Genomic DNA, 27,704 nt, shown 5'->3' on the forward strand with positions numbered 1-27,704 from the left:
GTTACCGACCCGGTAAGCAGAATGGGAATGCAGATGGGTTATCCCGGCAAACCGACGTCCTTGCTACTTCCTAGTCCGGTCATCCCCACGTTGACCCGCTAAAGGGCCAAGCCGGGTCTGCCGGAGTGTTCCACAAGGGGGGAGCCGTGTGACGAACCCTACTGCATAGACCTGTACTGCGGGTTCATCTGTTTCCATGGGATTCGTGGATTTCCTGTCCGTACGCTATTAGTTTTTCGTTTCCTAAAGTACCGAGTAAACTACCGAACATCGGCCACCCAGGAGAGGAGTGTGCGGCTCATTAACACCTTGACCACAAATTAGAACGTTGTGGTTAACCGCAAACACCTCTCCATTCCATTTCGTACGGGTGGTCGTCGTTCGTATGCCGACCACGAGGCGGCGGCCATTTTGGACACGAGGCGAATCAGCGGTGTTCGGTGCAAAACCCATGGATCTAAAAACGGACTCTTTATCTACCGAACACCGCTGGAGACGGCCGTCCCTCCTTCTATTCCCTTGGAGGCATACGAACCCTGTTCCGTTCGGGGGTTTTCTTCATCCGTATGGACTTACCCAGATAGCCGGCCCATGGAGTCATTCGTACACCGAAAGACTTATGAGAGACTTTGACTCCATGGCGATTGGACTGTGTACTTCGGATCTGAGCGCTATTCGGTAGGAATATGCCCTCAGATTCAGGCTATCTGGGGATACGTTGCACGAACACTATATCTTCGGTACTTCGGATTTTATGTATTTTATTGCATTTTGTGTGTTTGTGTTTAAAATGGCGATGGTTCCTATCCTCGGAGTTAATTAGGTTTCTCCCTAATTATCTCCGGGATAGGAAGAAATGTCTTATGGGTAAAATGGGGAGGGCTTGTGTTATAGCCACTGCGATTGGCTACTGTTTAATATATTTTACAGTCTTCCACCAGGTCCCCTAGGGGAGTGTCTACCTGGTGGAGACCTGCATAAATACTGGGCAGGTAGCCCCCATTAAACACATTCTGCTTGACCTTCAAAACGGAGCTTTGTCTCGTTTGTGGAGGGATTGACTATTGGGACAGCGTTTTCGTTTATTTCTAGCTGTGGAAGGATTTCGGATGGATTGCTGATCGGGAGTTACCGCATTCGTATGCTCCGGTCGGGAGTCTTATGATCGGTTATGCTGGAACTGCATTTCTGGAGAAAGGGGATTATCGGCTAAACGGCGGCTTCACTCTCCAGGCGGCGAGTGTCGTAACAAGACTCCATACAGAATTTAATGATAAATTGGATACTGTGTATAATCTTTCCAGATATGGTAGCTTTAAAGGAGGCGCAGCAAAAAAACCAAAATCTATACTTGTTTATTTATATAGTATATATTTAATAAACATATACTATATAGATTCTTATTACTACTCCCTCTCTTTTTTTTCCAAAATTGGTTACTATATCCTCGCTTGATGTGTGAACATCATTTTAATTAATCTAAATTAGTTTTCTGAATATTCTGTATGGACAATTTTCAGACAATCACAACTGCCACATGGAGGACTATCGAAGTAAATTAGATGTTTGGCCAAACTGAATTTTTCCACCCTACACAAAGCTACATACTCCACAATTCCCAGTTTAATGAATGGATCTACACTGTTTAAATTAACCCCTTAAGGACCAAGCTTTTGGAATAAAAGGGAATCATGACTTGTCACACATGTCATGTGTCCTTAAGGGGTTAAACACAACTTGCTGTTTTTTTTATTTTTATTTTTATTCCTGACTTATCACTTGTATAACACCATAATGTTGCACAATAAGTATAGATAAAGCCACGAAAATGGTGACCAAGAATGATGTGATATCAGGAAGGCCATGCTGAATTGAGCTTACAATTTAAAAGTTACTAATAATGAAGCATTAATTCAGGGAGTGATGGAAAATCGGTTTGCATGTCTGTGTCATTTCAGTGTCATTCAATATGTTTTCCTGCTCAACATGGTTGAACACTATGAGCCTAGACTGTTGAAAGGCTAATTAAGTTTCTAGAATCCATCTCAAACATTCAATGGAGACATTTTTCTTAGTCTTTATATGTTACCCACCCAGTGCCACCATTAGCTTCCCTCAGCAGATTGTCACTTAGCCCTGAGTCACAGGTCACTGGCACTCTACAGCTAGCCTGCACACAGGTGCATTATTCAAGACACTTTTGTTTGTGTTGCACAAAGCTCCGGAAGTGTGTCCGTTGGAGAAAGTGTCAGAAATAACACGTTCAGCTTGTGTTTTGGGGCAAACAATTAATCAAACCAAAAACCTGTCCGTGCAACTGAAAGGAAAAGAACAGCATGGGGCACTGCATATTCACACACAAAATATAGAATGCTACATTTGTCAGCTTCCTGTTATTGTCAGTTTACTATTTTACCAATCAATGTGCTTTATTATCACCTGAAACACTTTTCATTGTAAAACTCTACATTTATGGTCTAGTTATCAGTACTTTTGTTTATTGTCCTGCCAGACATATTCTTCATTTGATGGATTTAGTAATGCTGGTTGCTTTGAAAGATCATGCGTTGTATGTAATAAAGTAAAGTGTTTATCCATTGTTTCTACTTAATTGGAGATTCTCACAGTAATGTTTTCAGGGCATGTTAAAAAATAAATAAAAAAATAGGGGCTTGCTTCGAGTGCTAACAAAGAGACAGTATGTATGAGCAACTACAATTTACTGACAAGTTTCTAACCTTTACCCCTGTGTTTTACATGTGCCCACTAGCAGTGTTTGTTGCAACTAATACCAATCACCTCCTAGCAGAGTTTACAATTGTGAAAATTATTACTGGAACTCCGGTATTACTGCGTAGAGTCCCGACAATAGCCATCCTTCACCACATGTGCAGTGGGTTGAAGGGTAGAGTTGGCACCAGAAGATGCCCAGTCTCCTGTGGCCATAGATATACCCTAATATTAGGATCCAGGAGATATCCATTTTCCTGTGTATATAAATATGCCTCAATATCGGGACCCAGTGGATAGGCCCATTTTATTGATATCTAAAAACATATTTCTGGCAAGTGTTGTGAGAAAAGTAGCTTGTTCATCAATGCGCTGTGATTGGTTGGCTTCCAAGCCAATGACCACAGTGCAAATCAGGGTAAGGTATAATGCTCAGTCTTCACAAAGCTCTCAATGGGCTTAAATTGATGTTTTAATGATCAAAATTTTTATTCGAAGAAAGAAGATTGAAGAAATATATTCTATCTAGTCTTCAAATAAGTACACATTTTTAAAGGATTTTTATTTGAGATTATTTGGGGTCCATCTCATTATTACAGGTAGGAAGGGGTTGGTGGGGGCATATTTTAGAGCTTAGTTTGAAAACTAGAAGCCACTAGGGACTGCTTATTTTATTTTACTAATACATTAATCTTAGGAACTAGTTCTGTGGTAGCTAATTGGAGGCAGTGCTCCAGATGACGATTAATATATTTTGTCCCCAATTTTGACTTGGAATGCTTCATTCTGGAAAACAACTGCTCATTTAAGTACGTGTTTCCAAAGAGAAAACAGATTCTTGCCACATACATTCTTACATTGAAAAATGTTTCTACATACTTTTGGTAATATTCTAGAAGAGACACTTCGTTAAATTTAATTTTCAGGTCAGAGTCACATTAAAGTTCAATGATTTCCATTTAGAAGTCCCCTGGAGTCTCCTTTACATTCACAGTCAAGAGGATAGTTACCCCACTCAGGGTCCTTTCTTGAGAGCAGAAATATTGGATTCCCTCTTGGAACTCAGTCTGGAGCTGAGATATTGCGGAGCGGAGTGCAATTTCTGTACACTTTGCAAATTAGTTCAGTTCTGGCCTTGAAGTTGGCACTTCAGAATAAGACATCTTTATAGATTTGGTGCACACTATTTAATTTAATCTACAAATTTCAACACTGCATATTTATCTTTAACTGTCATAACGCCTTTCTGCCTGGTTTACCATTGAACGATGTCATGAGCTGAGACTATATTTGTTTTACATGTAATATCTGAGAGTTCTGTATGTTTCACATTTTCCCTTATTAATGTCTCTAAAATGTGTCAGATCTGATGACATGCTATAAATAAAATATACGTATTCTAGCAATATGTGATATAATAAAATTAATATTTTGAAACATTTTCAGTTATGACCTCATCGGCCGCAAATTTGTTAATGTTTAACTGTTACATTAATTTACACTTGCTTCACTTTATGGTAGAAGACAACTTTTCTTGAGAATACTAAGTACCAAAAGTAAAACCCTTTGAGACCTTGAACAACTATAACCAATTCCTATTGATGAAATATCTAGCTAATTAGCTATGTGGCAGTGTGGCTACGTGTTCTTTACTCCTCATATTAAATCCCTTTAATGTCACAGATTATGCCACTGTTGGAGCAATCTGATTTTGTATATCTAATATAAAGTGAGTCAAAGTTCAGGAACTAACCAAATGCCTCTGTGTGGATATTAATGTTGATGTTTTTAAGACAACAAATTAAGAATAGGGAACACACTTTGTAGGTATACCCAGTGACATAATTGTAATGATGAAACCAATCTAATATTAATATTAACTTAAAGAAGTGGTTTTAGTGCATAGGTGATGCCCCTCTAGACTGATAGTTTTTAGGCAATTTATTTGGCCTTGGCCACACCTCCACTGGCTGTCACTCACAGAGCCCTAGTCATGTACTGGAAAGAAGTGTTCCATTGCAACCCATGTTACATGCAGACAGTGTATTTCAGAAATTCTTCTCTCCTGCTGTGTTAAAGGAACACTATAGTCACCTAAATCACTTTAGCTAAATAAAGCAGTTTTAGTGTATAGATCATTCCCCTGCAATTTCACTGCTCAATTCACTGTCATTTAGGAGTTAAATCACTTTGTTTCTGTTTATGAAGCCCTAGCCACACCTCCCCTGGCTATGATTGACAGAGCCTGCATGAAAAAAAAACTGGTTTCACTTTCAAACAGATTTAGTTTACCTTAAATAATTGTATCTCAATCTCTAAATTGAACTTTAATCACATACAGGAGGCTCTTGTAGGGTCTAGCAAGCTATTAACATAGCAGGGGATAAGAAAATCTTAATTAAACAAAACTTGCAATAAAGAAAGCCTAAATAGGGCTCTCTTTACAGGAAGTGTTTATGGAAGGCTGTGCAAGTCACATGCAGGGAGGTGTGACTAGGGTTCATAAACAAAGGATTTAACTCCTAAATGGCAGAGGATTGAGCAGTGAGGCTGCAGGGGCATGTTCTATACACCAAAACTGCTTCATTAAGCTAAAGTTGTTCAGGTGACTATAGTGTCCCTTTAATTACTTGCTAGCGCAAATGAGCCTTCTGTGTGGGATTAGATGAAGTTAAAAAAAAAAAAGAGGAAATAAAAACTACACAGGAAGAAACAAGAATTCCTCCTGACTTGCCTGCATTTTGGAACCTATTACAACACAGTAAAATAATTGAATTTTATTTGTATAACTGTAATATATCCACATTTATTTAATAATAATATGCAATATTTTTGTTTCTACTACATATTTTAATGTAATTTTTTTTTTAGCTTATGAATGTGCTCACTATGTTCTCAATACCTCGCTATGAGAAGCATTTGATTGCCCAGCATAAACTAGGACAATTGTGCTGCGATAAAAAGGTGGTAGATCCGTTTAGCTGTAAATTTGTAGAAGAGGTAGGAGTTAGAGATTATTTTGTGGAAATAATTTTGAAAATCTAAGAACTTGATTTTTTATTTTTATTTTATTATTTTTAGCTGTACTGTTCAAAAATATTAAAACATGTATCTTTTAACCCCTTAAGACCGCAGCCAAATGTACAAGTTATGATCAAAACAAAACGTAAACAAAACCTGGCATTTGCGATGTCTGTCCAACCGTAATTCACCTCTTTCATATTAAATGCACCCACACATATTATATATAATTTTTTTTCAGGTATGGAACATAATTAAATATGAAGAAAATATAAAAAAAAATGGGAGAAAATAAGATTTTTTAAAATTTTCTTAGTTCTACGTGACATTTTAACTGTGAATGTCATAATACTGTTTGCTTTTACTGCAATAAAATACACATATTTGTATTCAGTGATGTCTCACGTGTAAAACAGTACCCCCTATGAACAGATTTTATAGTGTTTTGGGAAGCTACAGGGTCAAATATAGCGTGTTACATTTTTCATTTTTTTCACATTGAAATACGCCAGATTGGTTACGTTGCCTTTAACCCAGGAATGAGAATTACCCCGATGATGGCATACCATTTGCAAAAGTAAACAACCCAAGATATTGCAAATGGGGTATGTCCAGTCTTTTTTAGTAGTCACTTTGTCATATACACTGGCCAAAGTTAGTGTTAATATTTGAAAATGCAAAAAACTAATTTGAATGCCAATTTTGGCCAGTGTTTGTGACTAATTGGCTACTAAAAAATACTGAACATACCCCATTTGCAATACCTTGGGTTGTCTACTATTGCAAAGGTATGCCATCATGGGGTAATTTCCATTCCTGGGCTACCGTACGGTCTTAACCCCTTAAGGACCAAACTTCTGGAATAAAAGGGAATCATGATATGTCACACATGTCATGTGTCCTTAAGGGGTTAAAGGCAACATAACCAACCTTGCGAATTTCAATGTGAAAAAACTGAAACGCAAGCCTTATATTTGACTCTGTAACTTTTGAAAACACCATAAAACCTGTACATGAGGGGTACTGTTATATTCGGGAGACTTCGCTGAACACAAATATTAGTGTTTCAAAACAGTAAAACGTATCACAATAATTATATCGTCAGTGTAAGTGCCATTTGTGTGTGAAAAATGCAAAAAATGTCACTTCCACTGACGATATCGTTATTGTAATACATTTTACTGTTTTGAAACACTAATATTTGTGTTCAGCGAAGTCTTCCAAGTAAAACAGTACCCCCTATGTACAGGTTTTATGGTGTCTTGGAAAGTTATAGGGCTAAATATAGTGCTAGCAAATTAAATTCCCTGGACTTTCGGCCTGGGTTGTCAGGCAGGTCCTGCAAATTGTAATTAATAAAATGACCTAATTATGTAAAATTATTACATAAATATATACGTAGAATTATTATATATATACGTGTGTATAAATTAGAGGATCCTTGCACTCACGCTTTCAATTGTATATAAGTATATATATATATAGTGATATATACGTATATACTTACGTATATAGATATATATAATTTCGTTCGACATGTATTTTTTTTGTAAATACAATCTTTATTTGTGTTTTTCGTAACGTAGTAGGTGGTATTGAGACTCGCAGGTCTCCGTATAGATCCAGTACATGGTATTGTTTGGATCCGTTAGTCATAGGCATTGTTGGGCTTGCAGGCCCACAGTGATACGTTCAGCAGCATGTTGGATGGCATTGAGACTCGCAGGTCTCAATATATAGTAATTTTGCATATTTGTTGAATTCAGTTAGTCATATGTGTGGTTGGGCTCGCAGGCCCGCAATGTTGTCGGACATGCAGGTCCCTTACACTTCGTGAGCTGTTATTAGTGCATATGTCCCATGTGTTGTATGTAGGTTTGTTTCGGTGTCTCGTTATCTTGTCAGTGTTCTACTCTACGTCTACTACCATGTGTGTTGTGGTGGATTGCTTGTCTGCGTGTCGAGTTCCAGTTTGTGTGTGTTTAACTTTTCATGTCTTATTAAGTTGCAATGCATGTCCACTTTAATAGGTGGAGTAAGGTGTATCTAGGTATCTAACGCATTTGGTTTATTCAAGAGGTTTAGGTGGTGCATATTGTTGTTCTACATGTATTTTGATATCAATATATATATATATATATATATATATATATATTAATTTTAAAACACAGTTAGAACAAAATTACACATGTATTTATATTTTTTATGTATTTATTATTATTTTATTTTATTTTTTAACATAATTACATATTTGTTTATTTTATATTGTATAAATATATATGTAATGATAATTATATATATATTTAGTCAATATCATTGAACGTGTACTTTGATATGAATATATATATATATATATAATTATATATATACAGGGAGTGCAGAATTATTAGGCAAGTTGTATTTTTGAGGATTCATTTTATTATTGAACAACAACCATGTTCTCAATGAACCCAAAAAACTCATTAATATCAAAGCTGAATATTTTTGGAAGTAGTTTTTAGTTTGTTTTTAGTTATAGCTATTTTAGGGGGATATCTGTGTGTGCAGGTGACTATTACTGTGCATAATTATTAGGCAACTTAACAAAAAACAAATATATACCCATTTCAATTATTTATTTTTACCAGTGAAACCAATATAACATCTCAACATTCACAAATATACATTTCTGACATTCAAAAACAAAACAAAAACAAATCAGTGACCAATATAGCCACCTTTCTTTGCAAGGACACTCAAAAGCCTGCCATCCATGGATTCTGTCAGTGTTTTGATCTGTTCACCATCAACATTGCGTGCAGAAGCAACCACAGCCTCCCAGACACTGTTCAGAGAGGTGTACTGTTTTCCCTCCTTGTAAATCTCACATTTGATGATGGACCACAGGTTCTCAATGGGGTTCAGATCAGGTGAACAAGGAGGCCATATCATTAGATTTTCTTCTTTTATACCCTTTCTTGCCAGCCACGCTGTGGAGTACTTGGACGCGTGTGATGGAGCATTGTCCTGCATGAAAATCATGTTTTTCTTGAAGGATGCAGACTTCTTCCTGTACCACTGCTTGAAGAAGGTGTCTTCCAGAAACTGGCAGTAGGACTGGGAGTTGAGCTTGACTCCATCCTCAACCCGAAAAGGCCCCACAAGCTCATCTTTGATGATACCAGCCCAAACCAGTACTCCACCTCCACCTTGCTGGCGTCGGACTGGAGCTCTCTGCCCTTTACCAATCCAGCCACGGGCCCATCCATCTGGCCCATCAAAACTCACTCTCATTTCATCAGTCCATAAAACCTTAGAAAAATCAGTCTTGAGATATTTCTTGGCCCAGTCTTGACGTTTCAGCTTGTGTGTCTTGTTCAGTGGTGGTCGTCTTTCAGCCTTTCTTACCTTGACCATGTCTCTGAGTATTGCACACCTTGTGCTTTTGGGCACTCCAGTGATGTTGCAGCTCTGAAATATGGCCAAACTGGTGGCAAGTGGCATCTTGGCAGCTGCACGCTTGACTTTTCTCAGTTCATAGGCAGTTATTTTGCGCCTTGGTTTTTCCACACGCTTCTTGCGACCCTGTTGACTATTTTGAATGAAACGCTTGATTGTTCGATGATCACGCTTCAGAAGCTTTGCAATTTTAAGAGTGCTGCATCCCTCTGCAAGATATCTCACTATTTTTGACTTTTCTGAGCCTGTCAAGTCCTTCTTTTGACCCATTTTGCCAAAGAAAAGGAAGTTGCCTAATAATTATGCACACCTGATATAGGGTGTTGATGTCATCAGACCACACCCCTTCTCATTACAGAGATGCACATCACCTAATATGCTTAATTGGTAGTAGGCTTTCGAGCCTATACAGCTTGGAGTAAGACAACATGCATAAAGAGGATGATGTGGTCAAAATACTAATTTGCCTAATAATTCTGCACTCCCTGTATATTAAAATACACTTAGACTGTGCATGTGTATGTCTATGCCGTCCATATGATCGCGAGGTCCTCTCAAGGACCTTGCGATCACATGGCCCAAAGGGGCTAAAGACGACGGAGGGGAACTCCCTGGGCTCCCAGGTGAGTCCCCATACTGTGATCGCCGGCGTGGGATCGCCAGCGACCTGGTAAGTACATAAGATCGCAGGGCGTTCTATGCCGCCCTGCGGCATTTTCCTTTAATCATCTTACAGGTATTTCTGTGGGTTCAAACATTCGATTCATACTGCTAACATGACATCATCTGGTTTGCACAATCAGCACAACTCAGTGTAAGATGAGCTGTGGCATAAAGCTGATGTCACAGTCGTTAATCATGATAACTTGCCAGTGCTGCTCTCTCAGTCAGAACATTTGAGCAGACAGGAAACCTGGTCTGGTCCAGCCTGCAAAGCAGCGTGAAAAATGCCATGTATTTGGACTTGCTGTGGAGCACCGTGTTGCAGAAATTGTCATGATTTCGATTGTGTCTGTTGTCCTGGAAAATGTAAATGCTCAGGAAGGAGAAGAGGAAACAAACCTGCTAAATGTGTGACCGCTTGCTGTGTTTGCCACTGTCACCCAAGACATCACTGTGAAAACTGTATTTGTGAGTATCGTGAACAGGAAAAATGCCCAGGCTACTTCTGTTTAACCCTCACTTATCCACTGTGTATCTGCAAAAAAAGAAAAAGTCGATGCCGGTGTTGCCAACCAATGCCAAGAGGAATGTAAGTACAGAACCAGGCTCTTTACGTGTTCACACTGTGTATGTATACAATTTGATGAACAAAATATGGATTCTAGTCTGGAAACAATCTGTTTAATCCATCACTTGGTATCGTTTTCTAGAATAGAATAATACACATAATCTCTGGATGTCAGGCTCAATTTAAGAATTATTATTATTATCACCATTTATATAGCACCAACAGATTCCGTAGCGCTTTCCAATAGTATGAGAGGGGGGATTTAACTATAAATAGGACAATTACAAGAAAACTTACAGGAACAATAGGTTGAAGAGGACCCTGCTCAATTGAGCTTACAGTCTATAGGAGGTGGGGTATAAAACACATTAGGACAGGAAATATCAATTATATAAGGTGGGAGTGAAGCAGAGCTGGAGGAGAGAGTAGAATACTGCCCTTTAGGAGAGAGTAAGAGACAGATATTTAAGTTAGAGGTTACTCTGGGAGGCCATAAGCAAGTATGACGCCAAGACAGTGGGGTTGCAAGGATGACTTTTTTTTGTTGTAAAAAGTTTTTATTCAATTTATCACAAAACACATAAAATACAGGCATTTGAATACATATATTCATCTTCTTATGTTAACATTAAATACACATCTCCAGAAAAACAGCATCAAACAGCATCCATCAGTTAAAAAAGTGTGGAGCAGTTCATTATTTCATTATAAGGGAGAGCGAGAGGAGGATTAGTATTAGGAGGGGGAAAGACAAGGAGCTCAGTTTTAGAGAGATTGTGTTTCAGAAAGTGGGAGGACATTCAGTCAGAGATGGAAGAAAGGCAAGCAGTGACACATTGCAGGACAGCAGGGGAGAGGTCCGGGGAGGAAAGATATATCTGGGTGTCATCAGCGTACAGTTGGTAGTGGAATCCAAATGAGGCAATAGGTTTGCCAAGAGAGGCAGTATACCATAAAGTACATTAAAAGGGCACTCTAATTCTCTAATTGCCAGCACACTTTAGATGTTATGGTGCCAGTAGACACCTGACACCGTACCAATGTTAAACGTCAATTTTTTTTTTATCTGATACCTGTTTGGTTTCTCGTGGGTGTCTGCAGTTCTACCCCTCTTTACAGATATTGCTAAAACAGAAGCTCCCCTTCGTCTCTAGCAGTATCAATTTTGGACAGAATAGGTTGGCTGAGAAATGTTGTCTGACTTTCTCAGCCAATGAGTTCCATCCAAAGATGGATGGAATCAACATTGCTAATGCGGAAGTAAAAACTTTCGCTATAGTGACATGTGTGAAAGGAGGCCAGACTGCATTCTCTTGAGCAACCCAGGTACATGGCAAACAATTCTTAAGGGTTTGACTCTTAAAAGTGGGGCAGTGCCAATAGATGCAAGCTTGCTGTAGCAGTTATGGTGCTTGGAGTACCCTTTAAGAAAAAAACTGTTATAAAAATAGGTTAACCTGTAGCAAATTTTCCTAATCATTAACTGAGAATCAAATCCCTTGCATGGATGCACACTCCACAATAACATTTACAAAGAGGTATTAAAGGAAAACACTGTTTTTAGCCAGAGTAAACCTTCCTATACTGTCTTCACTCCACAAAAACCTAACAAAACGCTAAAACCTACCTCTATACCAACCCTGAGGCTAAGTTCTCTCTACAACCAAACCTCCTCAGCCGATATCACTCCCCTTTACCAGTCAACTGAGAGGGGAGGATAGTAGAGTGGCCATTCTGCAATTGGCTGTGCATTCTGGCATCAGACACCAAATTTGCACAGAATTCACATTAGCCAGCCCAGAACTCTTTTTCCGGCCTGGCTTATGACGCCTCAGTGATGCAGCCGGCAGTGGAGTTACACCTCCAGCAGCAGAAATGCTGCACGTACAGACTCCAGAGACGATGACCTCTTCAAATCAGTAAAGTGGTCATGACGCTTTCAGTAACCCTTTAAGGGGAAATAATATCAATTTGCTTCATGTCATGTTGTATTAAAGGAACACTATAGTCACCTAAATTACTTTGGCTAAATAAAGCAGTTTTAGTGTATAGATCATTCCCCTGCAATTTCACTGCTCAATTCACTGTCATTTAGGAGTTAAATCACTTTGTTTCTGTTTATGCAGCCCTAGCCACACCTCACCTGGCTATGATTGACAGAGCCTGCATGAAAAAAAAACTGGTTTCACTTTCAAACAGATGTAATTTACCTTAAATAATTGTATCTCAATCTCTAAATTGAACTTTAATCACATACAGGAGGCTCTTGCAGGGTCTAGCAAGCTATTAACATAGCAGGGGATAATAAAATCCAAATTAAATAGAACTTGCAATAAAGAAAGCCTAAATAGGGCTCTCTTTACAGGAAGTGTTTATGGAAGGCTGCGCAAGTCACATGCAGGGAGGTGTGACTAGGGTTCATAAACAAAGGGATTTAACTCCTAAATGGCAGAGGATTGAGCAGTGAGGCTGCAGGGGCATGTTCTATACACCAAAACTGCTTCATTAAGCTAAAGTTGTTCAGGTGACTACAGTGTCCCTTTAATATTGTTTGTGTTTTATTGTTAATTTATTGTAAATTATATTTGAAACTAAACTAGTGATAGTGTCCCTTGAAAATGAACATTGTACTGGGTCTTCTCGAATGCATTGCTAGTGACAAATGTTATATAGGTCTCCATATCACTGACTGATCATTATTATAATTGCTTTAGAGTAGAGAAGAAGAAGAAGGAAATTCCTATTTCAGAAGAACTAAAGAATGCAATCATTCAGCAACTCAGGTGTCCTTCGTGCAAAAACATGTTTTACAATCCATTCATCCTACCTTGTGGTCACTGCCTCTGCCAACGTTGCGTGGACAAGATTAAAACTAAAGATCAAAAAAGTAGAGGGTACTATTTTGTGGTGACATGCCCCGTGTGTGAAATTGCACACTATTTCTCTGGCAAAGAACAGATCCGACTGCCTGAGAATTACCTCCGAGCTAAGGTAGCTTTGAAATACAAGCATTTATTTAAAGGCCCGGCAGGCATAGTATTGTGTGAACGTTGTCCATCTGATCATCAGGCAGAAGCGGTTATGAGATGCACCGTCTGCAAAATGAATTACTGCCGCAAGTGTCTAAGTTTCTTCCACAACAAAAAAGAATTTGAAGAGCATATTTTGACTGATCAGTTTTGGGAGGAAGAGAAAATACAGACTTGTTTCTATCATCCTTTAATGCCCATTGTGGAGTACTGCATGACGGACAGAAGCTTGCTGTGCAAGCAGTGCAAATTCACCTACCATGAGAAACACAGATGTCTGCCTTTGACAGAAGCCTCTATTAAAGAAGCACACACACTATTTACATCTCTTACCAAGTTTAAAAGAGGTCAGTGGTGCACTGGTGTGCGTTAATAGTGTAAAATGCATTATATTTGTGTAGTGATTATCAGTAATTAACCCTGTGCGAATCTTCCAAAATGATATGGAAGGGTGGGATACATCATATATTGCATGAACAGCAGAAGTAGTTATAACGTGTTACAGCACAAATAAATTCTGGCTATATTAAAGGGAAACTCCAGTGCCAGGAAAACAATCAGTTTTCCTGGCACTGCAGGTCCCCTCTCCCTCCCACCCCCCAATCCCCGGTTGCTGAAGGGGTGAAAACACCTTCAGTAACTTACCAGAGGAAGCGACGATGTCCCACGTCGCTGCTTCTTCCTCCGTCGCCACTCCTCCCAGTGATTGCGTCGGCTGGTGAGAGAGACTGATTCCGCCCACCGGCCGGGGAGGCCTAATGCGCATGCGCATTAGCGCTCGCCATAGAAAAGCATTGAAAATGGTTTTCAATGCTTTCCTATGGGGAAATGAGCGACGCTGGAGGTCCTCACACAGCGTGAGGACGTCCAGCGACGCTCTAGCACAGGTTTCCTGTGCTAGGGATACAGAAGTGCCCTCTAGTGGCTGTCTAGTAGACAGTAGACAGCCACTAGAGGTGGAGTTAATCCTGCAATGTAATTATTGCTGTAACGGATCCACTGGCACCCTGACTGGGTACCTCCGTTGAAAGATGCTCCTAGCGCTTCCAGAGGACTCCAAGCACTCCACCAGACACCATAAGCACTGCAGGCTGCAGCTATCTCCCTTCAGAACGAAGCAGGAACAAGCTCTTACAAGAGCTCAGTGATTATAGCAAGGGAATATGCCTAGCATAGCAATCCCTTGTAGCAGATTCCCCCAATAAGAGACAGGACTCAAGTTGAGGGTAAAAATAGAACTCTCTGGCTGCTAGCTTGCAGGTCTTTTTATTAGGTGCTCCCATGAAGGGGAGGGACACACAGTAACGTACATTAACCAATCACACAATAGTTACATCCCACACATAGCCCTCCCCTCTACCTGTAAACTAATTATCTGTACACACAGGAAATACAATTATCCTAGGTAGGGAAAATACAGTTTTTACACAACATTCATAACTCCCAAAATATACATCACATTCGCATAAAAATACATATACACAATCAATCCACTCGGGGGAACAACATACTCAAAAATCATACGAATTGGACCAGGGGTTCAAAAGTTAGTACAAATGTGCATTTGACCTTCTGGAAGCATGGTTTTTAGAAGCTCAAACTAGTTCCCCAGAATCCTCTATCCTGGAGACAATGGAGAAGCTGATTTAATTATATCCAGGGACAAACACAGCCTCCATTAAGCACATGTTACCAGCAACCACCAAAAGACATAAAAATACATAACTCCTGTTATACTAAACAGAACCCCCACATTCAACCCATCCCCAGATGGCTTGGATCTGAGCGCTCAACATATCCAAACAGCGTTTAGATGCCACAAACACAGTTCAAACGCCATGGGGTTTAAGTTTCGTATGGGCTGATGAGAGGGCCCATAATCCTGGGGCAGCCCAATAACCCACAGTATGCCCAAATACCGTGCATGAAGGGCCAAATCGCCCAGGGACCGTAGTCACAGGGTAAGAGGCGGGCAAGCAGCCCCCTCCAAACCACAGTGGCGAAGTGGCTTTCGCTACATATCTTCCCATTCGGGGGTAGACTAACCAGGTACCTGACCTTCTGCCGGTCAGTACCTAGATTAGTCGGGCAGCCCACCCATAAAACAAAATTAGCAGAGTAGCCCACCCACAAAACAAATTTAGCAGTGTAGCCCCCCCACAATAAAGAATTCACAGAATAGCCCCCCAACAATAAGTCATACTGGCCTGTAGGTCCCAAGTTGTGGGGTGAAACTGTGGCACCCTCGGCCTTGCTGGGCAAATGGCTGTGAGTACTTGGGGGCCAGATGCCCGATGTGCTCTGCTCCGGGGTCAGAGCTGGGGTAGTCTCAGGGTAAGGAAAAAAGGAAGGACAGAGGCCAGCGGCGCTCTGCCCAGTTGCCAGCTCTTCCGCTGAGGCAGTGTCAGGGATCTTACCTGGAGTGGGAGTCCGGCAGGCAGAGTTAAGGCACCCTTTGCAATTCGGCACAGACCGAGGGGACTCAGGACAGAAATCCCCAAGGGTGTGACACAGTGCACTGGGGCTGAAATAACCAGTGCTTCCTGGAACGCAGTACAGACAAGGGAAATCCAGAAGAATAGTCGGTAACAGAATCAGAAGTCAGGACGGGCAGCAATCAGGCGAAAACAGTAGACGAGCAGGAGATCAAAACCAGGAGTCAGATAAACAGCAGTGAAACCAAGCGGAACAGGAAACACGATCTGACAACGAGGACCAGACTTGCGGGGTTTAAATAGGAAGACAGACAATAATCATGGAACCAGGAACAGGTGTGCAAATCCCAGGCAAACAGGCTCAGACTACAGGATATCACGAACATGTAGAAACAGTCCAAGATGCGTGGAGCCCAATGTAAGGATCCTGACTGGGATGCAGGCAACTCAGGTTCGATCCCAGCCAGACCCAAATACACAATATTGTGTAAAACCAAATGCTGATCCTGACATTACCCCCCCCCTCAAAGACGCCGTAGGCGAGATGAGGAAGGCAAGTACGACCCAGGAGGTTACTTTTTAGTTTTCTTGGTTTTAGTAGTACCTGTAGGAGTGGAGGTCATAGCTCTTTGGGCTTTTTCAAAAACTTGCAAGTCCTCCTTCCGGACTAGAGTCCCATTAGAGGCATAGGTACAGCCAGCAGGAGGGACTTCCTTGATAGGACTTGCAGTGGTTGTGGTGCTTGCCTTCCTAGAAGCAGACTCCTTAGTGGAAATAGCGATCTCAGGTTCTTTCGTAACTGATTCCAGCACATCCTCAGGAGCAACAACTGTAGAAGACGGAGGATTGTTCAAAGTGGTCAAGCACGGACAGGCAGCATGTTGGCAGACAGGTCTCATAGGATATGCCGGAGTAGTACCCAGACGGAGAACCCGAGGCCTAGAAGGACGAATGGGACAAAAAGAGATTAAATGCCCTCTCTCCCCACAGTAAAAACACAGTCCATGCGCCACCCTTCTTGCCCTTTCTTGAGATGACTGACGACACCTAACCAGTCCAATCTCCATGGGTTCTTCCGCCTCGCTGTCAGATGTTTCAGGCATTTCAGGAGACTTGGGAGTGATAGGGTTAGTAGTAACATCAGTCCGAGTGTAAGGAGTAGTGTAAACCATTTCCAGTCCGGGTTGCAATATATGGGAAGCAACAGTAGGTGTTCTCTGTACATAGGATTTTTGTGTCTTGTTGCATTGTAGCCCCAAGGACCGAATAAAGGACTCCCAGGAATCCAGGACTGGGCTTTTGGTGAGTAACAATTGGTGGGCCCAAATCTTAAGGTGCCCCGACAATAAGGTAATTGCTGTCCTCACTTTAATGGCATCTGTGGCATAGGTAAGTGGTCTCAAGGAGAACAGGATCTCGCAGTCAACCTTGAAGGTGTCAAACTTAGACCGGATCCCAGAAAATTTCTCAGGTAGAGCAACCAGCGGTTCAGATAGTCCAGAGTCATAGGTTACTCTCCCTTTAAGGGAAGCCAGCTCCTGCTGTAAGCCCTGCAAAGCCTGGGTGAGCTGGGAAACTTGCTGGGTCAAGGCTGCAACGGTACTCCTCAACTCTGCAGACTCCATTTGGTCAGATCGTACTGTCAGGGATCTTACCTGGAGTGGGAGTCCGGCAGGCAGAGTTAAGGCACCCTTTGCAATTCGGCACAGACCGAGGGGACTCAGGACAGAAATCCCCAAGGGTGTGACACAGTGCACTGGGGCTGAAATAACCAGTGCTTCCTGGAACGCAGTACAGACAAGGGAAATCCAGAAGAATAGTCGGTAACAGAATCAGAAGTCAGGACGGGCAGCAATCAGGCGAAAACAGTAGACGAGCAGGAGATCAAAACCAGGAGTCAGATAAACAGCAGTGAAACCAAGCGGAACAGGAAACACGATCTGACAACGAGGACCAGACTTGCGGGGTTTAAATAGGAAGACAGACAATAATCATGGAACCAGGAACAGGTGTGCAAATCCCAGGCAAACAGGCTCAGACTACAGGATATCACGAACATGTAGAAACAGTCCAAGATGCGTGGAGCCCAATGTAAGGATCCTGACTGGGATGCAGGCAACTCAGGTTCGATCCCAGCCAGACCCAAATACACAATATTGTGTAAAACCAAATGCTGATCCTGACAGGCAGCCTGTAGAAAGTCAGGCTCAGGGGAAGGAAACAAGGGAGGACAGAGGCCAGCGGCGCTCTGCCCAGTTGCCAGCTCTTCTGCTGGGGGGTCAGGGAACAAAGGAGTTGACTGGGGAGGAGAAATATCACTTACCTCCCCCTGGTACTCCGGCTGCTGCTGGGGGGGGAGGTCGATGCTCTCCACTTTCTGTAACTCCAGCTCTAGTTGGGGATCTGGGCCGGTTGCCCAGCATCTCTGTAGGGCCGGTGGAGAGATCTCGGTCCCATCTCCACCTGCCTGCAGGGGGTCCTCCCAGGACCAGTCTATGAGGTCCTCTACCTCGGGTACCTCTGGTTGCTGTTGGGGAGGGAGACCGGTTGTCTCTTCCTCCAATAACACATTCTGCCGCTGGGGAGTGAGACCGACTGTGTCCCCTCCCCTCCCTGTGCCCAGCATCCCTGTAGGGCCGGTAGAGAGACCTCGGTCCCATCTCCACCGGCCACCTCGGTTTCTTCCTCGTCCCACTCTACCTGTGGCTGGAGTTTCTCCCAACGTGCCCACTGGCCTTCCCTCAACGCCCTGTGTTGTAGGTTCCGGGTCACCATGTCCCACACGAACCGCACGTATTTCTCCTCTGGATTGGGTCCGTAAAACTTCAGGCGCAACCCTACCATCGTGCCAAACTCTAGTACAGAGTAGCTATACGCCATGCTTGCTGTAGCCACTGCTGGTTCCATTATGTTGCTGAAGATAGGGACGCTGCACAACTCCCCACGTTACCGGTGTCTCTGAGCTGCTTCTGCTCGCACTAGGACGCCATCCCACTGCTTGCCACCAATGTAACGGATCCACTGGCACCCCGACTGGGTACCTCCGTTGAAAGATGCTCCTAGCGCTTCCAGAGGACTCCAAGCACTCCACCAGACACCATAAGCACCGCAGGCTGCAGCTATCTCCCTTCAGAACGAAGCAGGAACAAGCTCTTACAAGAGCTCAGTGATTATAGCAAGGGAATATGCCTAGCATAGCAATCCCTTGTAGCAGATTCCCCCAATAAGAGACAGGACTCAAGTTGAGGGTAAAAATAGAACTCTCTGGCTGCTAGCTTGCAGGTCTTTTTATTAGGTGCTCCCATGAAGGGGAGGGACACACAGTAACGTACATTAACCAATCACACAATAGTTACATCCCACACATAGCCCTCCCCTCTACCTGTAAACTAATTATCTGTACACACAGGAAATACAATTATCCTAGGTAGGGAAAATACAGTTTTTACACAACATTCATAACTCCCAAAATATACATCACATTCGCATAAAAATACATATACACAATCAATCCACTCGGGGGAACAACATACTCAAAAATCATACGAATTGGACCAGGGGTTCAAAAGTTAGTACAAATGTGCATTTGACCTTCTGGAAGCATGGTTTTTAGAAGCTCAAACTAGTTCCCCAGAATCCTCTATCCTGGAGACAATGGAGAAGCTGATTTAATTATATCCAGGGACAAACACAGCCTCCATTAAGCACATGTTACCAGCAACCACCAAAAGACATAAAAAAACATAACTCCTGTTATACTAAACAGAACCCCCACATTCAACCCATCCCCAGATGGCTTGGATCTGAGCGCTCAACATATCCAAACAGCGTTTAGATGCCACAAACACAGTTCAAACGCCATGGGGTTTAAGTTTCGTATGGGCTGATGAGAGGGCCCATAATCCTGGGGCAGCCCAATAACCCACAGTATGCCCAAATACCGTGCATGAAGGGCCAAATCGCCCAGGGACCGTAGTCACAGGGTAAGAGGCGGGCAAGCAGCCCCCTCCAAACCACAGTGGCGAAGTGGCTTTCGCTACAATTGCAGTTTATGAAAAACTGCAATAATTACAGTTGCAGGGTTAAGAGTAGTGGGAGTTGGCACCCAGACCACTCCAATGGGCAGAAGTGGTCTGGGTGCCTGGAGTGTCCCTTTAAATAAAATTATTGAAAAATAAATTAGGATTTAGACATAGATTTAAAGTCACATATGCCACTCAATGATTAGAGCAAAACATTGTTAATAGCTGCTGATGAGTCTTTAATGATGTTAAAGTGATCACAGTCCCACTATTCAAATGTTTTTCAGCAGCACTTTTACCATTATTGGAATGGTGAAAAAGGTTTCTATGTCTTATTTGAAGTTCTCAAGTTTCAAAGTTCACAGTCCACTTTTTTCAGCACCAGTAGAAACTTATCCAATTTATCACCTAAAAGAACTTGAAAAAAACTTAGCTTACAGCTAACAGGTACCCCAAAGTATTGTTGTATTAGCACATGAGTAGAACAGACATCACAAACACATACTATGACTTGATGACGTGTACAAGCAACATTGGCAACAATTCTGTGTTAGTAATTTATACCAATTAAAGGCTTAATAGGCTGTAATTAAAATATAATGTTGTGAAAGTGATAACATAGCAAATACGCATGTGCACATGAAAAATCCCTGAAATGCCTGTTTTTAACACCATAAAAAACCATACACACACTGAAATGTTCTTATGAAAATTAAATATTAGTGGCACATCTGTCACATATTAACGTAATTAATGCACTTAGTTGTCTAAAACCTTCAGCCCGAGGGAATGAAATTGAAAAGCCTTTGAAAGCAAAAAATGTTTCTTCTCATTTTTAAACTCACTATCTTGGACTATTGAGCTCAAGAGTATTTCATTACTTTTTCCAGTTTTAACATTCACTGTCTCTCGATTCAGGATACATTATCAATTGTTTACTAATGTTTGATTTAAGTTCATAGGTTAATGATATTAGAGAGGAGTGTTAAGTTTAGATGCATTTGTTTAGTAAAAGTTTAATATTATGAATATATGACATGAAAACCTGTTTATAAGAAACTGTACATTGTCAATTAGTGTTTATGGTGTTTATAAAGGATTGTTCAGGATGCCTTATATATCTGGTCCTGTATGTGAAACCATGGTGAAATTAATGTAGAGTGGGCCCTACACATACAAACTGACACACACATATACCCACATTGATATACACACGCATACACACATTGAGACACACAGACATGCACATATGCCCACACTGACACAACACACGCACGTATACCCACTGACACACACAGATACTCACAGGGCTGCCTGAAGTGAAGATGGTGGAGTATGAGGCTGTCTCACTTCCTCTCAGCACTGACTGACGATATTAAAAGGACCTGGTTGTGCTGATAAAGGGCCACAGCACCCGAGCGGGCGCCTGTTCGGATGTGCCTGCCTAGATAGGCTACTCAATGTGCCCCCAATGTCTGTGAGCTCTGGTGCAGCCGCACCAACGTTAGTTCCGCCACTGATGGGAAACCTTAAAACTATTCTTGTAGATACAGGTTTGTAATAAATAAATAGTATTTATTTTTGTATTCAATCAGCAGTGCAGGATTAACCTGAGGAAAATGGGTTTGACATGGGCCCTAGAGCCATGAATGTAATTTGCCCCATTCACCATCCCTATATGAACAATGAAGGGGTGGGGAGGGGCAAATCAATAGACTGTCTAGGGCCCCGTGGAATCTTAATCCATCTCTGCCACAGAAAATATCCAACAAAACTAGCAAGTTACCTAGAGTTTCATTAAATGGAATTTAGAAATACTTTTTTTTCTTTTTAAATTAAAGATGATGGCAAATATGTTGTTTTACAGCTAAATGCAAATTTGAAAATGACCTTATAGAAATTAATTTGGTGAATGACAACTTCCGGGGCTTCAAGGGAGACAAGATACATGAAATCAGAGATGGATTCCTAAAACTGCATGAGATTCTTACCTTGCAAGAGACAGATATTTTAAATTCCATTCAAAGCATTGAATCTAAGAAGGATTTTCAACTGACACAGTTCTTGAGCTCCTCTAACCAAATGCTCATGACCCTTGAAGGTATAGTACAGTACTCCAAGGAGGCTCTGCAAGAGGAAAATCCAATAACATTCCTGCAATCGGTCAATGATTTAGTCAAGGAAATATACAATGAGGTGGCCAGACTCTACCAACCTGTCAGCAGTTTAAAATATGACCCAATTAAAAACCTTCAAATCAACTTTGAAGAAATTGCCTCTGGTCTGCGTGCTCTTTTCCCACAGCCAAATGTTCTCATGCAGTTGAAGGATGATCTGAAAAGACAACCATATATTGCTGAGGAAGAGGAGAAAATAGAAAAGACATATTTCATTCCTTTGGTGGCCTCTAAATCCTCCATCAATCTGACTTCAAATGATGATAATTTAAATAACAAAAATAAGTTTGTGAAAACAGCAGATGAAAATTACCAAGAGAGACCAAAGAGCACACCTCCAATGTTGAGACACCCTACGAACAAAGAGGATAAGATCACATGTACAGAAAATGATATGATAGATTCATCATCCTTTAAGGACATGTTGCCACGGTTCCCTCCCAGTCCAGTTTCTATCTACCAGAGTTTAGCTTATCCAAATGTAGTTAAGGTACGCCACTTTTGATTATTTTGAGGTTAATAACGTAGTGTTTAGTTTTATGAGATAATAAATAAGGGTTTAGGAATGAGTCAACTATGTTACATGACAGAGTAATCTATTTTTAACTTTGAATTTGGTGGGACTGTGTTGATTTGGAATAGGACCTCATCTGGCACTCGATATAAAAAATTATTGGTTGGCGCAATTAATTGTCCACCTCAACATCCAGTAATTCATGACACAGTTTCAACAATATGGTATCTACTCTATTAAACCAACTTTATGCCACACAGTGGATTTGACCAGAGGGATAAACATTAAGCAGTGTACCCCCTGACAAATGGTCTCGGACTGTGCCACATGTATTTCTAATATTTCCACCCTTATCGCCTACTTTTCAAACTGTGCCTGGCTGTAAAATCTAATGGGACCTGGCAAAGTCACTCAAGTCAGTTGCATGAAAAGACCAAAACTTTTCTTTCTTATATTGAGAACTTTCCTCGTTCCTGGCTATTCTATCCGTCAATGAGCAAAACGTTTGCAGCTCAACCTGGGAGAGTTTGTTTTATTATTATTATTATTATTATTATTATTATTATTATTATTAAAAGCCACTTCTCTAATGTCATGTTTTTACAGCTATTCTGGACAGCACCTCCAGAGATTGTCGACTGGTATGATGTTGAGTTTCAAGAGATCACTAACTCTGACTGGTCAGGAAGCCAACACTTTGGAGATCTTACTGGGAAGATAAATGGAATAAAGCGGCAGAGCATTGAACTACACAATTTGGCTCCCAACACTGAGCTCCTGTTCAGAGTACGTGGAGTCAACTTAGCAGGAGAAGGTGAATGGTGCGAAATTATAAAGGTACATTGTCAATTTCTTCTATTGTTTGTAAGTCTGTCTCATGCATTTACAGATCTACTATTGTACCACATTTTGACAACTGAATTCAGAGATAAATATAACCTTACATCAAAGAATGCTGAAACAATTTCTGGAGTTGTTGTATCTCTGGTGCAGAGGGTATCTGTTGGCATAGAAGCATAGAATGTGACGGCAGATAAGAACCATTCGGCCCATCTAATCTGCCCAATTGTCTAAATACTTTCATTAGTCCCTGGCCTTATCTTATAGTTAGGATAGCCTTATGCCTATCCCATGCATGCTTAAACTCCTTTACTGTGATAACCTCTACCACTTCAGCTGGAAGGCTATTCCATGCATCCACTACTCTATCATTTTGCCTCTTTTTAAATCATTGGTAAGACCACACATTGAATATACTGTGCAATTTTGGGCACCTGTTCTAAAGAAGGATATTATGGCACTAGAAAAAGTGCACAGATGGGCTACAAAATTAATAAAAGGAATGGAACATATCAGCTATGAAGAAAGGTTAACAAATTTAAACCTATTTAGTTTATAAAAACGTCGCCTGAGAGGGGATATGATAACATTATACAAATATATTCGGGGCCAATACAAACCATTGTGTGGAACTCTATTCACAAACCGGACTTTACATAGGACACGAGGTCATGCGTTTAGACTGGAAGAAAGAAGATTTTGTCTAAGGCAAAGGAAAGTTTTTTGCTGTAAGAACAATAAGGATGTGGAATCCTCTGCCTGAAGAAGTGGTTTTATCAGAGTCCATACAGATGTTCAAATAGCTACTAGATGCATACTTGCAAAAACAGAATATTTAAGAAAATAATCTTTCAATGTAGGGTAATAACTGCTTGATCCAAGGATAAATCTGACTGCTATTCTGGGGTCAAGAAGGTTTTTGTTTCCTAGCTTGTTTCAAAATTGGAAGTGCTTCAATTGCCTTCTTTTGGATCAACAGCAAAAACCAAATGTGAGGAAGGCTGAACTTGATGGACGCAAGTCTCTTTTCAGCTATGTAACTATGACTCCTCCCTATTACCCTTTTTGTGAATGGGCAGAACATTCGTTAACTTCCATTCTTCTGGGACTACTCCTGTTAACAATTATTGGTTAAATAAATCTGTTAATGGTTTTACTGGTACACCACTAAGCTCTTTTAATAACTTTGGGTGTATTCCATCAGGCCCCATTGACTTATTTGTCTTTACTTTTGACAGTTGAAATAGAACCTCTTCCTCTGTAAACTCACATGTAACAAATGACTAATTTACCCTTTTTCCTAACTGAGGTTCCTTTCCTTCATTTTCATCTGTAACTACGAAACAAAAATATTAATTGAAGCAGTCGGCTAGACCTGTATCCTCTTCTATATACCTTCATCTTTTGTTTTTAATCTAACTAATCCTTGTTTTACTTTCATTTTCTCATTTATGTATCTAAAAAATGTTTTGTCCTGCTTTTTTACTGACTGGGCAATTCCTCTTCTGTGTGTGATTTGGAAGCTCTTATAACTTGCTTAGCCTCTTTCTGCCTAATCTTATAGATCAGTCTATCTTCCTCACTTTTTATTTATAATTACTTAATGCTAACTTTTAGTTTTTTTTACTATTTTGGCCACTATTTTTGGTACTGGATTGTTTTTATGCGTGGCATTAGTCTGATATACAATCGGTGTCTTATTTAAAGGTTCCCATAGCACAATGGAGATTAAATGTGAATGAAATTTCAGCATAACCAACCAAGCTGCTGAAATTTCAGTACATTTTCCATAAAGCTGCTATTTCACCAACTTTATCTAATCTGCTTCCATATAGCTCCCTATGTCTGAATTTCTTTTTATTTGCCTCCTGATTGCTGTGGTTTTCATAAAATACAAAATGAAGAGCAGGGACTACTCTTCCGTATGTATAGCAGTCAGGTTGACAAAACATGAAAATACTTCATAGGAAAGCATTGAACCTGAGTATCCGCGTCAGATGACCAAGTTTTTATCAGTCAGTGCAGCGTTAGTGCCTATTGCGGCTGTTTTCTTGATTGAAGTGGATTTAACTTTGCAATGTACACATTGCAGTTTCCACAAAAAAAGCTTCAATGTTATATTGCAGGGTTAAAATGGCATTGACACTGCACCCAGGCCGCTCTGTTGAGATGGCATATTCTAGGTGACTATAGTTGTTCTTTAAAGTTGTGTGGGAGAGTCCAACAGAGTAGGTTAAATATTTATAGAGGGCAAATGCAACATGGGAAAATGTCTGGTGAAACAAATAGGTGAAAGTGATGGAAGGAAGGACTAAATCGTATGCAAAATGAACACAGTTTTTAGGAAAATTTGGAGATTAGTGAGCCAGAATGGACGGCATATTGCTATAGAGAGAAAAACAAATAGCAAGAGAGGTGAGAACGGACAACAGCTCAATTAGCCTGCCCTTCGGTGGGTCCCCACTTAGATCTCAAGCTGGCTTTAGCTCATCTTGTGCCATTACAGAGAGAACATATCTGAGGCATATCAGACTGGTCTCACCCAATCGGGCAGTCCAGATCCGAAATGTCAGCAAGTTCCCTCTGCACGAGAGATACAGCAACCCCAGACAATCATTTAAACTTTGTAAGGTATCATCAATGAGGTATACACAACATCCCACTAGGCACCGTGAGCAAGGTTTCAAGTCTGGATTGCCCTTTAAACTTAAGGAGAGAAAAACAAGTAGCAAGAGAGGTGAGAACGGACAACAGTTCAATTAGCCTGCTCTTCGGTGGGTCCCAGCTCAGATCTCAAGCTGGTTTTAGCTCATCTTGTTCCATTACAGAGAGAACATATCTGAATCATATCAGACTGGTCCCACCCATATGGGCAGTCCATATTGCTATAGATGTCTCTTTATTGAGATTCCTTATATATCTGCCTATTTACATCTGTATCTCTCTACCTGTCTATTTGCACATGCTCAGAGGGACAATATGCTGAATGCGCCCATTTTTATTTTTTTTTAAATAAAAAAATTAATCTCTAAAGTTCTTGAAGCTCTTGCAAATTGACCGATAAGCAACTGCACCATGAAGCGGTTCTACCCGTGAGGAGGCTCTTTTTCTGGCCTCCATGAAGTCTAATTAGTTCAGCCCCTCAGCAGCAATTCTAGTTATAATATCAGAGGAATAAAACTGCTGAATAAACTGATAACATACAGACCCGTTTGAACATTTTGAGTGTAATATTTAGCCATGTTGAAATTAAAATCTTTACATTCAGGGTTACTCAATGCATAAGATATTAATGTTAACCCATATGGGTAGGACAAGCAATATATTCCTTAGAATAATAACAGAAGGAGAATTGGCTTTGTAGGCTTGGGTGACATAACATTTAACTTTCTCTGTAGATCTAAAAAGAATTAGGCCGTGGCATACCATAGGTACGTGCAGGGATATACTGTGTGCCCAAACACTCCCTAGTATAGGCTAAAATGTCCTCCATGTCCACTGTTCAGATCTTTAAGGGTTTTTTTGTGTGAGTTTGGCATAGTGTGTTATATTTTTGTGAAATAAAAAAAATCACTAACGCTTGGTTATAATTAGGAAAAACTATATAGTTTGGCCCTCATTTTTTTACTTATATATATATTATATTGTATATATTATATTGTATATTGTATATTTATGTACAGATGAAATGCTGGTGGCACACTAAGGATCACAAAACATGGCCAAGAGGCAGAGGTGCTACATTTATATTTAGAAACAATTGTTGGCATTCATAATACTATGAAGAATATTTCATTTGTTTCTTTTTCTTTCTGCACAGATCTTAACCCCAGTTTCAGACTACCGGGACTCCCAGACTGTAAAGCAGAAAGTCAGAAGTGCATTCGGGAAATCCTAAACTCCAGAAATGCTGTTTTTACAATAATAACCGTGCGGCCCTTGTCATACTTCAATAAATACTAAATGCCAAACGTACATTAGGTTCTGCTCTCTCTTTGTTTCCTTGTTTCATATATTAGCCCAAAAAATAACTGAAGAAAAACATGTTTTATTTTAATTTTGTCTCCAAACACATTCTTTCATTTGAAGTTTTGCTTATTTATATAAGACCATGTATGGTTTTTTTTATAGTATTTTAATTGCTGTTTAAGTTTTGTTTTAAATCTAATTATGAATATTTCTTAGTGCAAATAATTAAATGTGAACGTCTTAAAATTTTAAAATCCTTAAGAATTTACCTTTAATTCTCAACAATACACACTTTAGT

General features: G+C 40.6%; 1 protein-coding gene across 1 annotated transcript; it reads left to right on the forward strand.

The window, feature by feature from the left end:
• Positions 1-9,937: 9,937 nt before the first annotated feature.
• LOC134615372 (tripartite motif-containing protein 42-like) lies at positions 9,938-27,369 on the forward strand. Its single transcript, XM_063459877.1, has 5 exons — positions 9,938-10,441; positions 13,135-13,796; positions 21,774-22,573; positions 23,204-23,434; positions 27,258-27,369. The coding sequence occupies exons 1-5, from the start codon at positions 10,137-10,139 to the stop codon at positions 27,333-27,335; spliced, it is 2,076 nt and encodes a 691-aa protein (XP_063315947.1). The 5' UTR covers positions 9,938-10,136; the 3' UTR covers positions 27,336-27,369.
• The last annotated feature ends 335 nt before the right edge of the window (positions 27,370-27,704 follow it).

This window comes from Pelobates fuscus, chromosome 6, assembly GCF_036172605.1.
Source record: "Pelobates fuscus isolate aPelFus1 chromosome 6, aPelFus1.pri, whole genome shotgun sequence".
Taxonomy (NCBI): Eukaryota; Metazoa; Chordata; class Amphibia; order Anura; family Pelobatidae; genus Pelobates; species Pelobates fuscus.